Source organism: Lampris incognitus, chromosome 7, assembly GCF_029633865.1.
Source record: "Lampris incognitus isolate fLamInc1 chromosome 7, fLamInc1.hap2, whole genome shotgun sequence".
Classification (NCBI taxonomy): Eukaryota; Metazoa; Chordata; class Actinopteri; order Lampriformes; family Lampridae; genus Lampris; species Lampris incognitus.
This window is the reverse complement of record NC_079217.1, coordinates 21495547-21511389: the sequence shown is the minus strand read 5'-3', so window position 1 is coordinate 21511389 and position 15843 is coordinate 21495547. Positions and strand designations below refer to the sequence as shown.

The 15843-nt window shown below is 48.8% G+C and overlaps 1 protein-coding gene across 1 annotated transcript; it reads left to right on the top strand.

The window, feature by feature from the left end:
- Window positions 1-259: 259 nt before the first annotated feature.
- sgpp2 (sphingosine-1-phosphate phosphatase 2) lies at window positions 260-15843 on the top strand. Its single transcript, XM_056282987.1, has 5 exons — window positions 260-522; window positions 2236-2397; window positions 11861-12040; window positions 13625-13714; window positions 14544-15843. The coding sequence occupies exons 1-5, from the start codon at window positions 301-303 to the stop codon at window positions 15087-15089; spliced, it is 1200 nt and encodes a 399-aa protein (XP_056138962.1). The 5' UTR covers window positions 260-300; the 3' UTR covers window positions 15090-15843.

The following is a 15843-nucleotide window of genomic DNA, read 5'->3' as shown; positions in this document are numbered from 1 at the left end:
TATCATTGCAACGTCGTTTCTTTCCAGTGTCCCACCCCATTTAACAACAGCGAACAAGAGGAACAGTCTGTGACCGCTCCCTAAAGATAACCCAATTTAACAGCGGTTCTACTTTATAGTCTCTGCCCTGCCCCGTTTGGCTCCGCCCCCTTACACACACCTGTCCTATTACACCTGCATGTAATTGTCTCCGCCTGCACCTTAAATGAGTCCCGGGCACTTTATCACTTTTTATTATTCGGTTGTTTTCCCCCAAGTGCGCGTTAACCCGTCGCTTACCTCGGTTTGGGTTGATTTGACATGTTAGAGATTTTGTCCTATCTACACGATTCGGAGCTTGTGGCCCGGTTTCAGAGACGATGTGGACTTGTCTTACTTACCGAGGCTGCGCAGAACGGAGAGGCGCGCGGTTTGACCCCTGGCGACAAATCAAATGGAGGGCTGAAGCAGAGACGTCAGGACAACAACTCCAACTACAAGTACAAGCGAAATGGATGCGCCGAGCGTGGAAGTCGTGGCAAGGTTTGTTTGGTGTGTTTTAAATAGATTGTGAGACTCGTCCTCCGACTGGATTTTCTCGTCTGTCAAGCCGTCTGTCTCGGCACTCAGATCGGTCACACGATTGCAACTTCTATTGTTTATTTCCATTCTTGTCAATCTCTCCGTTTCCACCCCTGTTGTGACTTTGCAACCCGTTTATTTTAACCAAAGGTCACGTTAGACCGGCGGGGTACTGCCTGCAAGCAGGTGACGGTGTGCATCAGTGAGGTTGAGTCGGACTCTGCAGCAAAGCTTTCTTATTATAATCGGGGCTATTTCAATAAGCCATTGTGTATCGTTTAACTCGGTGAATACATGCATGAATACATGGGCGGTTGTGCAGGGGTGGGAAGGGAGAGGAGAGGAGGAGGGGGGTAGTTTGGGTGGGTCCCCGGACTAATCCCCAAAAAAACTCCAACTGAAGTGTAGTCAAAACCATGTTGTGACGTTTGCAAAGCGTGAAATATCCGTTATTTGGTCATGCTTCCACTAAAATTTAGTTTACTAAAAGTAGGCCCAATTTGTAGACATGGTGGGGACAAGGCCAGCGTGCATATGGTATCCTGCGCTTGGATAAAAAAAGGTCCACTTCTTGGGGGGGAATGACCCCTGGGGGGGGGGTGACCCCCGTCCTGTAAATATATAATGTTTATCCACCTAAAGCCCTACAAAGGCTAAGCTGTCCACCCATTGCTTACAGTATGAATATGCCTGTATTGTATCAACACACTGTAAATCCAAAAATGTCAAGTGGCTATGAGAGTTCAAACCTTCATGAGATGCAACTCCGTTCAGTCGTTCTACGATGTTAATGAGAACATTTATACTTCATTGTTCTTCCATCATTCAAAGAGACCAGTTTGAACATTTAGCAAGCCAAAAAGCGTTGTAAGGTGTTGTAAATGACATGACCTACAAAAGGTTATCAAGATCAGAAAAGATTATTCCAGCTGAGCTTCTAGAATTTTGCTCTGTGCTTCTTTGGTCGCTTGAATAAAAAAAAGGAAGTGAAATTGTGTTAGTTTGCATGGCAGGCAGAAAGCGTCCGGTAATGTGCCTTTTGTGGGAAAACCTTTTTAAACTCTGGGGAACCTTTTCAGTCGGTCTTTGGTAAGTCCGTGTCAGGTTGGCATATTTGGAATTTAAGATTTTCCACCCATTTCCCCTCCCCCCATGCAGATTTTCCCATCTTTAGTCAAATCAGAGAGCGAGAGACACGCCATCATTGCACATGCAGCTATTCTTCAAGTCGCTCCACAGGTTTGAAATGGGATTCAAAGTTTGGTCATTGGCTGAGTCATTCAACGACTTTCGCCTCCCATGAATTGAAGCCATTCCAGTGTTTATTTAGCTCTGTGTTTGGGGTTATTGTACAGGTGACGGTCTCTTGACACCCCATGCAGGTTCTCCTCGAGATTTCTCCTGTAGTTGATTTACTTCTTTCAGTAATCCCTGTCATAGGTCACAAAAACAGCTCCTTACAGAGTGATGCTGCCATGCTTCATCGTTGGGGGGTGAGGTGCTAGATGGTACTGTGCATTAGGGCTGAACAGTTCAGTCTTCACTGACTCTGTTTGCATTTTAAATCCCAATTTAATCAGATTAGAATTCAGTGCAGAACACCAGGGAATCAGAAGGCCATTAACACCATGAAAAAAAGGGGGAGGTTGAAAACACTTTTTCCTCCCCCTGCAGAGCTGTGGAAGGCATCAATATGAGGTCAGGAACTGGCTGCTGTACTTCCTCTTCCTGCTCTCAGCTGGCCTCGGTCATGAAGTTTTCTACATCACCTGTTTGCCCTGCGTCCACTGGAACCTGGACCCCTTCCTCTGCAGACGCCTCGTCAACATGTGGACTGTAAGTCACAGCTGTGTGTGTGTGTGCGTGCCACAATGTTTGGTTGCTGACCTTCTAGTTTGTGTCAGTTGTCAGTTTTATGTCCGTCTGCCTCACAATGCCAACTTTATTCTCTCTTCCTCACTTCACCTTTTAACCTCATTCAATCCTTACTGTGCTTCGATGACCTGCCTTTGACACCGCCAAGTCCGTATCCCCAGGCTTGGAGCAGAGGGGGCCAATGGGGCTCGTCTGACAGCCGCCCCTGACACGGTGAGAGGCCGCTCATAAGGACATGCGTTAATCAGTAAGGAGGACTACCCAGGATCTCTTCCTAGAAGATGTCACGGAATTTTTCTCAGGAAAACCCGTGTTACAGAAACCAGGCTTTTTTTTTCTTTTTTTTTACTGCAAGTTCCTGGAATGTGTTAAATACATATGTGGGGAAAAAATAGCATTTCATGTGTCTAGAGACACCTGTAGACCCATACACAATAATTACCACAGGGGGGGAAAAAAGTGTGACCGGCAGTGTGCAGGCCCTCTGTGCTCTCACCTTGAACACATGGTGGGTGCCCTGGGCCTGAACCAACTGTTGGCCCCCAAGGGAGGAGATGCCAATTTTCTGCTTTGAACCTTGGGACTGCACCAGACAGTTGTGCACTCAGACAGTGCTCCTTTCAACCACACCAATACACACAAGTCTGTCTCTCTCTCGCTCTCAAACATGCAAATAGGCACTACAGAGCACAGTCAATTCCCCTCCCTCTAGTTAGACATTAGCCCTTTTTCCTCTTTGTTCCCTCCCTAGTTTCCCTGCTGTGGGTGTGTGTTTTATTGGCCTCGTCATTGCTCTGAGCTTTCGCTCTCTGGACCAACCGTTTGGTCATCGGGCCCCTCGGGGTACAGCGTGCTTTTACATCTAAAAGCCCCCCCCCCCATACCCATTGTTCTCTGTGGCGTTGTCCCGGGTTCATGAGGCGAAACGCATGCATGCATGGCCGTGCGTTCACACATACACAGGAGGGAAAGCATAGCAATCCAGATGTACACACAAGGCACGGATAACGCACAGATCTACATGTGCCATGTGTATGTATATGCACAGAAAGGCCCTCAAACATCACTTAAGTATCACTTAAGCAGTTTTTGTTTTTTTTGCATGTGCACACATGTACAATTTGCACACTAGTGTCCTTGACTGTGCTCCCCACTTATGCTTAACTTGCAGGGTGACTTGGGAAACAATGACCGTCACTAACCATATGGCTATGAATTACATTAGAGGTTTAACCGACAATCGTTTCAGGCAAATAATATATTAAAAAGGCTTTCTGTGACATAATATAAAAACTGAAATTACATGATGAGCTAAGACATCAGGCATCTATACAGGGTATATTGATTACTGCAGAATTTTGTGCTCAGTTTAGCTATGCTGTTGCGAAAGTCATACAGGGTTTGTTTATTGCAGCTTTTATTGGCATAATATTGGCTATATTATACAGCCCACCTGCTAAGCAGAAGAGAAACAGTCTTGCCTGTTGGAGCTATAGGACAGGGCTTCAGTGAAAACAATGGGGGGGGGGGGATCATTAGCAAAACACTTGAAAGATCTTTTGCATGTCAGTGGCTGTTAAATGCATCTCCGCATTGAAACTAAAGTAGCAAAGCACTCTGTTGGCTCATCAAGGCGAATGTCAATTGTTGCATAATTGTAGCCAAGAGGCAGTCTTGGAGAAAGAGCAGCATTGTGGCTAGCACCGTGCACACTGGACTGAACCTCTGAATCGTTCTTTCACACTCTGGCAAAGTTGCATGCTGAATTACTGCACATTCTTCAATTTTATTTTCCGACACACAGGATGTGATGCAATGGTCCGTGTGCCGTGTAATACTTCATAGTGAGCATTCACACAGAGGCCTCGTAAAATGTTTGGGGGTGATATTTTCAGAGCTAGTTGCTGATGGTGTTGATGTTGAGCATATATCTTTTTTAGTTCATGCACTGCTGAGAAGTTGCCTAATAGTGTGTCTGCTTGCTGCTGTCAAACTTTTCTGTGATAACAACTATCAAGTCACCATGGAATAAAACGACTGTCTGCATGTTAACAATGAACTGAGGAACAAACCCTCACTCCAACTCCACACAACACACACACACTGTCGTGTGTTAGAATATATTGTATACAAATATATTGGAGAGAATACCTTGCTACAGAAGTCAAAGGAGGTTGTCTCTCTGAGGAGAGAAGAGTTTCAGTGTTTTTAGTTTTCAGCAAGACAGAAGTCTTGCCTGATTAGCCTCCTGGCCTTTAAAGACACAGTCAACCTATAGAAACACTCCTGCATACAGCAGGGAAAACTAATGCTGGCAAGAGTCAGAGTTCAACACTATTACTTCCTGTAGAAACGCAGGCCAAGGGAAACACGAGACGGGGGGGGGTGCTTAGAAGATTTCCCCATGCGATGTCTCATGATGGCACATGTTTATCCCCTGATACCACATGTAACAACCCTCCTCTAAGGTATATTTGGCTAGAATGGCAACACAGTCGTAAATAAACAAATGCACAATGGATAAAGGATAACTCGATGTTTCATGTTGGTTTACTTTCACAACACAACACACAGCATGACGTTCCTCCCTCCCACTGACTCTGACAATACATGTTGACAGACCAAAGTCCAAAGCCACTCCGGGTTCGATCAATAATACGCGTATTCAGGGCCAAACACGTGCATACGCCAGTGCAGCCATCGTCTCTGTGTGTGCAGAACTGGCCCATCTTTAACTCCTGTCCTCGTGTGGCCACCCTGGGCCTGGGTCATTCTGTTTGATTGCTATTTTTATGTGGGTCACTTCAAAGGCTGGCGCGGTGGCTGGGCTAAAGACGATGTTCTTGGTTATAGAGTTGGGGGGAGGGGAGGAGGGTAGCATTATGCAAGCATTTGAAATGATGTGCAGCCTCACTGCTTATCAAAGGCATGAATGTATGCTGGATAATGTGAACATTGTCCTGTACAAATGCACGTTCACGGCGATTGGATAAACTCAATTCGCAAGTGCATCGTGATTTTGAATCGCCATCTATCCGGGGCCGTGCACGGTTCCGAGTGTCGTGCATGTGTGGGTGGAGCTGTGGCTGGAGCTGTGCACGGATGTGCGTGTGTGTTAAGATCATCGTCTGAAGGGGAGAGTTTGTTTTGTCTCGTTCCTTTCCCTTGTTTATTTACTGATGCAGCTTGCCGTCTATCTGCTGTTTCCGTACTCGGTTTATTTCCAGTCTCTCCCTCCCCCTCTGCCAGTCTCGGATACAATCTCTCGTTCTCTGCCCACTGCTTTGACACCAGGTCGGTGTCAAATCTACTTTTACATCTCTTCTTCGCCATGGTAACAACCACTTTCTGATTACTGTGTTGGTGGAGATGGTAATGGCAACCGCTGTCTTCAGCCCCCCCCCCCGCTATTAAATACACACATTAGTCTCTTCTTCCTCTCTTTCTTCTCCCTCCCCGCTCCTTGCTAAGACAGCCATTCATTAAATATACAAGGCAGAGCCTTAAATAAACCTCTGGCTGGAGGGAACTGCTCCTCGGAGCGTCACTCGGGATCTCATGGTACAGAATAGACGGCGCATTTGCCAGGCCATACACACACACACACACAGCCCTTGTGTTGATTGTGTCATTGTGTCAAGAGTCCTTTGTCTCGCCACCAGCTGAAGACACTGTGTCAGCACACCGTTTGTCATTTGATTCCCATTTTACTTGCTAACAGTGTTACTGTATGATTGCCCTTCTCAGCTCTTTTTTACACGGGTGGGTCTCCGCTCTGTTTCGTGATGATTACATATTTACGTGTGTTCTAGTTTTTTTTCTATTTCTTTATAGAGCGTAGGCTAATCGGGATTCCATGTTGCAGTTCTGCTCGTTCTTCATTCTTCCACCTCTTCCTTGCTGCTGTGGTCAGAGGAACCACGCAAGGAAGACCAAAGGGATAAATCACATTTGCAGCACCTTTTTGTTGTTAGCTCTAGTTAATGGTCACGCCTCTTTGAATGTGAAACTGATCGTTGGTCTCGGTCGTTATGGCACTGTGTTGTTTATAAGGAAGTCAGTTGAGACTGACGAAGTCACTTAGATGAGGGATTAAACGCTTCTGTGTGGCAGACTCTATGGGCACAGTTCACCATAACTGGTTGACGTGCTATCCAAAGGAGTTGAATCGAGTGCAACTGGACTTGGTATATATCCGTGAAGACGTTTCGCCTCTCATCCAAGAGGCTTCATCAGTTCATGCCTTTCTGACTAGACCAAGCTAGTCTTCACGGATGTATACCAAGTCCAGTTGCACTCGATTCAATTCCCTTGGATAACCATGACCTGGATGAATGAGAGCATTCACAGACTGGTTGACGTGCTGCGTTAGGTAGACACAGGCCCTTTCAGAAAGGGTTTCCGGGTTGACAGGGTGGAGCGAGGACGAGGACCTGATCGTTGGAGCAGTGCCATGTTGCTCGCGTTGTGGTTTTGTACGGAAGAATAGACATGCGTGAGAGAACTTGTCCGTCTCTACTTTCCTGCAATGTCTACATTGGTGACCTCGACGTTTGTCTGCTGGACATTTCCAGAGACAACTCTGTATGAACATGATGACTAATGCGGTTTCTCTCAAGCTGCCAGAGTTCTGGGAGTCGTCAGCCTCGGCTTGGTTTGCCCAGACAGAAGCGCAGTTCGCATTGCGGGAAACCCCGGCGGACGCCACAAAATACTGTTATGTGGTGTCGGCTCTTGGCAGTTCAGCGGCAACCAGAGCGGTGAGCTTCCTCAAAGATCCTCCGCAGCAGGATAAATACGAGTCACTCAAGGCTCACCTGTTGAGACTTTTGAACTTTCTGATGCTGAGCGGGCCAGCCGGCTTGTCTCTCTACAAGGTCTCGGTGACAGTAAGCCGTCTGAACTTATGGACAGGATGCTGGATCTCCTGGGAGAGCACAAGCCCGGCTTCCTCTTCATCCAGCTGTTTCTGCGACAGCTACCGTCTCAGGTACAGGCTGCTTTAGCCAACACCGCCATCACTGACTGTCATGCTCTGGCCGAGGAGGCTGGTAAGTTTTTCCTGGCTGGTCAACAGCACTGCGCGGCCACGTTTTTTTCCGCACAAACTTGTTCACCACTGCCTGGAGACACAATAGTCGCTGCCGTAGCAGCAGTTCCTCGACGGCGGCAGGACCACGGTCTGTGTTTTTATCACGCAAAGTTTTGACCCAAGCAGTGCCGATCTCCGTACAGTTTCAACGCAGCAGGGAACGCCGGGGCCAGCACTCAGTAGTGGCCATGTGCATCGGCCGAACTGGCAGGCTGCTGTTCATTCAAGATACCATTTCTGGACGGTGGTTTCTGTGCGACACAGGCGCGCAGAGGACTGTCCCGTCTGCATCGAGAGCAGACATCCTGTCCTGTGGATATGCCCCCCCCCCCCAATGGAAGCCACTAACGGCAGCCCCATCCGCAGTTATGGCACTAGGTAAGTGGAGCTGTGTTTCGGAGGACAGCAGTTCGATTGGGACTTTGTCAAGGCAAAAGTGGCCGTCCCCCCTCCTCGGTGCAGATTTCCTATGTGCCTATGGGCTGCTGGTGGACGTCAAAAACCGCCGCTTGATCGACGCTGTCACTTTCTGCTCATACATGTGTACTCTCAGCGGAGCGAACTCCATTGGACCGTCTAGCATGCTGTCTGCCGCAGTCAATTTTTCTCCGGCTTCTCACTGAGTTCCTGGTCCCCACGCAGCCCACCTTCTTGTCTTCCACCTCCAAGCATGGAGTGGAGCACCACATTGCCACCACTGGCCCACCAGTCTATGCTCGGGCTCAACGCCTCGACCCGGCCAAGCTCACTGCCGCCAGGGAGGAGTTCAAGAATATGAAACGTCTCGGCATCATTCGCCACTCCAACGGCATGCGGGCCTCACCTCTCCACATCGTCCTGAAGCCTGGCGGTGGGTGGCACCTGTGCTGTGATTACTGCCGACTCAACAATACGACAACACAGGACTGCTACCCAGTCCCACACATCCAGGATTTTTCCGCCCACCTGGCTGGAAAAGTAATTGTTTCCAAAGTGGACCTTATCGGTGGATACCATCAGGTGCCCATCCCCTCACTGGATGTGCTCAAAACAGCAGTGATCACCCTATTTGGACTGTTCGAGTTGCTGCACATGCCGTTCGGCCTCAAGAACGCCGCACAGACATTCCAGCGCCTCATGGATTCGGTGCTACGGGACGGGACCTGCCTTATGTTTTTGTCTATCTAGACGACATCCTCGTCGCCAGCACCAAAAGCGGAACACCTGTCCCACTTCTGGACTCTCTTCGAGCGGCTCAGCCAGCACGAGCTGATGGTCAATCCAGCCAAGTGCCAGTTTGGGCTGACAACCATCGTCTTCCTCGGACACCGAGTCACCAAAGACGGGGTGGTACCCCTCCTGTCAAAGGTGGACACCATCATGAACTTACCGCGACTGCTCACAGTCAAGTCTCTACAGGAGTTCCTCGGCATGGTGAACTTTTACCACCGCTTTATCCCCCGAGCTGCTCAACTCATGCGAACCCTGTATGAGGCCCTGAAAGGCAAGGCCACCAAACACACTGTGTAGTGGTCTGCGGGGAGAGACAGGGCACTTGTGGACACTAAGACTGCTCTTGTTGATGTAACAATGCTGGTGCACCCGTCACCCAAGGCTCCGATCGCCATTACTATAGATGCTTTGGACTACGCAGTTGGGGCGGTGCACGAGCAGTGGTTGACAGCACTTGGCAGCCACTCGCTTTCTTCAGCTGACAGTTATGCCCCAGCGAACGGAAGTATAGCGCCTTTGATTGGGAGCGCCTTGCTCTATACCTTGCCGTTCAACACTTCCATTCCCTGCTGGAGGCCTGCCACTTCATGGCGTTTGTGGACCACAAACCACTGACATTCGCCTTGGCCAAGGTGGCTGAGCAGTGGTCCACCCACCAGCAACAATGGTTCTCCTACATCTCAGAGTTCACCACGGACATAGAGCATGTTGCTGGCAAAACCAATCTTGTCGCCGACTGCCTCTCCCGGGGCATTGCGGGGGCCATGCACTTGGGTCTTGACTATGCCCACATGGCAGTTGACACTGGCACCACGCTCCTGTGTGACATCTCCACGGGTCAGCCCCAGCCCATCATTCCCACTGCCTGACGGCGGCGTGCTTTCGACACTGTCCATGCCCTCTCCCACCCTGACAAAAAGCCGTCTCAAAGACTAGTGGCAGCCAAGTTCGTCTAGCACGGGCTCAAAAAAGATGTAAGAGGCTGGGCTGACACCTGCATGGAGTGTCAGCGCTCTAAAGTGCACCGCCACACCAGAGCCCCCCCGGCACAGTTCCCGGTGCCCGAAAGGAGGTTTGACCACGTAAACGTGGACCTAGTGGGTCCCCTGCTCCTCTCCCATGGTTTTATTTACCTCCTCACCATGGTGGACGGGACCACTCGATGGCCAGAAGCCGTCCCACTGTCATCAACGACATCCACCAACGTAGCCCGGGTGTTCAATGGGACCTGGGTTGCCCAATTTGGCACCCCATCTGACCTCTCCTCGGCCGGGGCTCAGTTTGTGTCTGAGCTCTGGAACGCAGTCGCAGAGAGCATAAGGGTGAAGCTCCACTGCACCACCGCATACCACCCGCAGGCCAGTCGGTTATGTGAGCGGTTTCATCTCTCTGTGAAGGCCGGTCTTTCGGCCAGCCTCAAGGACAGCAGCTGGGTCGACAGACTCCCGTGGATCATGCTGGACCTCAGGACTGTCTCTAAGGAGGACCTCCAGCCCTCATCTGTTGAACTGGTTTACGGACAGCCGCTGCGGGTCCCTGGGGATTTCGTCCCCAACACCACAGCTCCCTGGTCTGCACCCCATCAACGGACCACGCTCCTGGATAACACCAGAGCTTTCACACCAGTCCCCACTTCACAACATGGCCTCCCACAGTCTCGCATCCCTGCAAGTCTGCAGTCGGCAGAATACGTCTTAATCCGCCACGACACCAACCGTGGACCCCTGTAGTCTCCCTACAATGGGCCGTTCCACGTCCTGGGGATCGGAAACAAGCACTTTGTGGAAGTCGGCAACAAGCCAGAGTGCATTGCAGTAGATCATCTCAAACTGGCTCACCTGGACTTGGACTGACCTGTCGGACTTGTCCAGCCCCCACGGCGGTGGCACCCTCCTACCCTGCCCCCACCCCCAAACAAGGCTCTCAAGGTTCCTCCGCCACCCGCCCTACCCCCAACTGCCACAGGGTCCTTAAGGCCCCTTCTGTAGGCACCCCGACCTCTGCACCTGTTCGGCAAAGCTGTTGCGGTTCGGCCATCCGCCCCCCTCCACTTGGACTTTTTTAAAAATTATTATTATTATGGTGAATTCTGTGGGAGATGTATTTAGTGGACTATATGGGCACAATTCACTGTAATTGGTTGACATTCTCTGTTAGGTAGACACGGATCCTTTAAGAAAGGATTTCCGGGTTGACAGGGCGGAAGGAGGATGAGGATTGTTGGAGCAGCGCCATGTTGCTCGCATTGTGATTTTGTACGGAAGAATAAATGACGCACATGTTCGTGTAGTCAATGAGAGAAATGGTCCGTCTCCGTTTTCCTGCAATTTCCACATCTGTCAATAAACGTTGTATCCATATGACCTTTTTTTTTTCTTGTTTGATTCGACTGATGTTAAGGCTGTCAAGCCCGTTAGGATGATGAGTGATTTGAAGCCGTGTTCTGATACTGTCTATTTCAACTGATCAGCTTCTTGGCCTCTAAAACATAAAACCCATTTCACAAGAAACAGTTGTTTGGTTGTGACACAGTTATTTTAAGAACGCTACAACTACGGGCGTCCGGGTAGCATGGCGGTCTATTCTGTTGCCTACCAACATGGGGATCCTGGTTCCGAGTCCCCGTATGACCTCCGGCTTGGTTGGGCGTCCCTACAGACACAATTGGGCGTGTCTGCGGGTGGGAAGCTGGATGTGGGTATGTGTCCTGGTCGCTGCACTAGCGCTTCCTCTGGTCGGTCGGGGCATCTGCCTGTTCAGGGGGGAGGGGGAACTGGGGAGAATAGTGTGATCCTGTCACGTGATCCTGTCACTCGCTACGTCACCCTGGCGAAACTCCTCACTGTCAGGTGAAAAGAAGCGGCTGGCGGCTCCACGTGTATCGGAGGAGGCATGTGGTAGTCTGCAGTCCTCCCTGGATCGGCAGAGGGGGTGGAGCAGTGACTGAGACGGCTCAGAAGAGTGAGTAATTGGCAGGATACAATTGGGGAGGAAAAAAAGGGGGGGGATATTACAACTACAACATTTTTGGTATCTCAGCATTTCTAAGTATCTCCTGTATACACATGAATGTACTTTATATATGAAGTTCTTTACGGTCGAATCTCTTTCCTCTGTCAGCTGGTGATGTATGTAGGCCAGGTGATGAAGGATCTGCTCAAGCTGCCTCGTCCTCTGTCGCCCCCGGTGGTGAAGCTGGAGACACGTGTTGATGTGGAGTACGGCCTTCCCTCCACCCATGCCATGGCCGCTGTTGCCATCTCTTTCTCCCTCCTGCTCAGTGCCACCTCCAGGCTGCAGGTGGGCATCATCCCCAGTCGCATCACACATGCTGTCAAGTGACTACTGCAATGGGTCAGTTGCGGGGGGGACATATAAGAAGCACTGCTGATTTGTTGGATGTATGTTTACATCTGCTTCAATAGGAATGTAAAGCCAAGACTTTTGTCTCCTGGGCTAAGTGAAAGTCAAGCCATAGTAAAAATTTCTTGTAGATTCTTGCTGATCAGTGAGGGGCTTCACAAATTATGGAAGCACCAACAGCCAAATGAAGTTTCCTCTGCCCAAGTTTTGAAGTGCAGATACAGAATGCAAGGTGCAGAAGAACCCAGAGTCTCCGGGGGGAGTTTGTTTATTGGTGGCCAAGCGGGATGAGAGGTGTGGCCCGCCTGTCTGTTACAGTCCTGACGGAGCTGTTGGACAATAGACAGGGAGGGGTGGAGTCGACAGTCAGCATCAGTCACAACCCACCCAGCTGCCATTTGGTCTTTTAATAGACTCAACTGAGTCAATGACTGTCAATCTACATCGCCACCTTTCTCCCTCTCTCTTTATTCCTCTACCTCTCAACAAATCAATGAGTCTCAGTCTGTTGCTCAATCACAAACTGGGTTTAACTCAATGTTCAGAGTAACCTTGCTATACAACATGTACCAATTGCTGAACCAGGAGCCACTTGCTGAGCCAAGTTTTCTGGGTCACATAGTTGTTGTGTCTTTGCATATCCTTGCAATAAGTTTAGAGAGATCAGCTTGACAATATTGCCCACTTACAGCAAAGGCATAAATTCCTCAAGGCTCCCTCTGAAAGGGCAGGCATAGCTATATAGATGAGTGGTGGGCTGTAGCAGAGGTCCCAAATGGGCCCCCGGGCCTCAGGGCGACTTTCTAGGTTCCCGGAGCAGGTCGGAGGTCACGACAGTCAATCACAGTTCAACCCCCTCCTGTCCTTGGCATCCTTTGTGCCCATTCAGCCCCCTCCCCTTCTTCATGAACTGCCAGTGAATAGGCCTCCAGCTGCAAAAGACAGGAAAAGACACAGGAAAAAGAGGGAAGGAGGGGGCAATGGGGGGGTGTGTGAATGAATACACAAGGCCTCTCTTCTCACTGTTATTGAAATGGGGGGGGGGGACGCAAAACTAGCTACCATAGGTAAAGGAGTGTGAGGGGAGGGAAGCAAGAGAAACAGCAGAGAAATAAAGGAATGATGACTTGATGATGGGCCATACATCACCCAGGCAGGACGGACAGTGAGCAAAGAGAAGATTTGTGTCCGTTGAGACGCTGATGAATGGACAGTTTGATTTTTAAAAAAGAGGGAAAAAGAGGAGGATGAGGGGGGTTGACAGGGGTAAAGAGGTGGAAGTGGAAGACAAAATGCGTCCCCAACGTCTACGGAAGAATGTTAGGAATTTTATCACGGGGCACCGACACGTAGGCTTTGATAATGCACCCTGCTTCCCTCACAGATTTTATCTTTCACCACATTATCAGCTCATAACCGTGTGCTGGTGTTTGTCTGTTGCACAGGGTATGTCCACAGTGAACACACAATACAAGCTTTCTGCAATTTGTTCATATTCGGTTCCCTGTTTGTCCTTCTCAGTTCCAGTTTGAGGTGGGTCTCCTGATTGCGGTGTTGCTTTCTTCTCTGGTGTGCCTGAGTCGTCTATATACGGGCATGCACTCAGTTCTGGTGAGCTAGCGTCTATACACACACACACACACACACACACACACACACACACACACACACACACACACACACACACACACACAGCTGTATAAAACATTCAATCCCAGCGCAGGATCCATTATTCATACTCACGTCTGGCTGAGGCTTTAAACCAGCCCCCCCCCCCCCCCGCCTGTAATATAACATGCGCTTTACATAAAACCTCTCATTCCGGGATTATCACGTTAGGATAACATCCTGTTCAGTGCCATAGTTATCAAGACTTCTCATAGGATTTAATCACACCTTTTCATCAGCGGCTGCCTCAGCCCAAACACTACCCATCAGCACACTCTCCTATACACGCACACATGCTACCCTCACCGGAGCTCATATTCACATTCTGTTCCTATATAGCCCATGCGTTGCATTTGTGTATTCAATGCATCTTTCATATTCTGTGTATATATTGTGTATTCTTCCAGCTTATGTAAGGCACGTTGCTTTTTAATGTAGGAAATGTGCTGTGTAAGTGCACAAGTAAGTTTTGAAGCTCACTGAAATGATACTTGATGATGAACCTGAGTCAAACAAATTGCGTTTGAGTAATTGTGCAGACATGGGGAAGGGAAATAGGGGGACAGTTAATACATAGAATGACACACAGGCTCCTTCATAAGAAAAAAAGTGTCCTTAATAGGCAAATTAATCATGTCCTTGGTAACGGGGCATGATTGATTTTCCTATTAAGGCAAATTAAAAGCATTATTGCCTTTTCAGTCGTACCCTATTAGTAATCAGAAGGCTATTTATCAATATTTTTGTCTTCTCCTTTTTATATTGTGTCCAGGATGTGATATGTGGTGTTTTGATCTCGGCTGTCCTGATAGTCCTCACCTACCCGTATTGGGAGACATTTGACTCCTTTCAGCTCACCAGTCCCATGTCCCCTGTTGTGGGATTGGTACTGCCCCTTTTCCTGAGTTACACATACCCCAGGCTGGACCACTACAGCACCACACGGGGGGATACCACCACCATTCTAGGAGTGGGGGCCGGATGCTCCGTTGGATACTGGGTCAGTGAGCAGCTCGGGCAGACTTTGGAGCCACAAGGGGAGCTACCTGTACCCATACCTGCACTAACCGCTGAAGCAGTGGTGATGGGCACGGCCCGTTCCCTGGTGGGGGTGGTGCTATTAGTGGGAACTCGACAGATAGCGAAGATGGTGAGTTTGGGGGTGTTATATTCTCTGTACAAAATACCACAATGCGACAAAAGTGCTAAGGGAAGGAGAGAGATTGAAGTGCCCTACAAGTTTTTCACCTACACATCTGTTGGCCTTGTCCATTCTATACTGGTCAATAGAGTCTTGACTCTTTTGGGGCTGCTATGAACTAAATCTTTGATTGTATGTTCAATCTGCTTAAGTACTGTCTTTTTTAAATGTGCAATGCCACAAATGTACCTCATATTTATCTCCATTTTACATGTAAGACTATTTTAACATCCCTATCAATGATGCTTTTCAGTGAGGATGGATTCATATTTGTACAAAGTATGACTGACTTATGAGCTGAAAACAAATCACTTTCGTGCGCCATCTCAAAAAGCCGTGCATGTAATATTTTCTTACAACATAACTTGGTTATGTGCGGTACGCAGTTGTCCAAATTGAAACCATATCAATACAAATTTTCTGATAATCATGACGGCACCTATGCCAAACATGTCCAAAATTTACCATTGCTCCACCACACCTTGAACCAGGCATGCTCAGACCCGCCAATAAAACCAGACTAAAACCAGTTCAACTGAAAAAGTTTTCAACTTGATGTCATGAGAACACCTTCTGTATTTAGCATAAATCGGTTATTCTCACTGGAATCGAATGGTCTACCTGTTGAATTTACTGTTGCTTTCGCTCAGGGCCAGCAGTGCAGGACGTAGGCCTTCGGCTTTAGCAACAGTAAAATTCAGAGGAATGCTGGGGAAACCAGTCGGACTTCATTTCTTTCATGCACAAAGCTACCAGTAGCAACTTCACTATGTATAGACAATACTGCTTGTATCTTCTGACAATTTATGGGGGTGACTCATTTTTTTAAACTATGCATTTGACGCATGCAAAAAAATAAATACAAAGGTAC

Excerpts from the sequence above, each read along its gene's own strand:
- sgpp2 (XM_056282987.1), top strand. The coding sequence starts at position 301 with ATGTTAGAGATTTTGTCCTATCTACACGATTCGGAGCTTGTGGCCCGG. Across the intron at positions 2,398-11,860 it reads GCCTCGTCAACATGTGGACT|CTGGTGATGTATGTAGGCCA; the intron begins GTAAGTCACAGC and ends TTCCTCTGTCAG. Across the intron at positions 12,041-13,624 it reads GTGCCACCTCCAGGCTGCAG|TTCCAGTTTGAGGTGGGTCT; the intron begins GTGGGCATCATC and ends TGTCCTTCTCAG.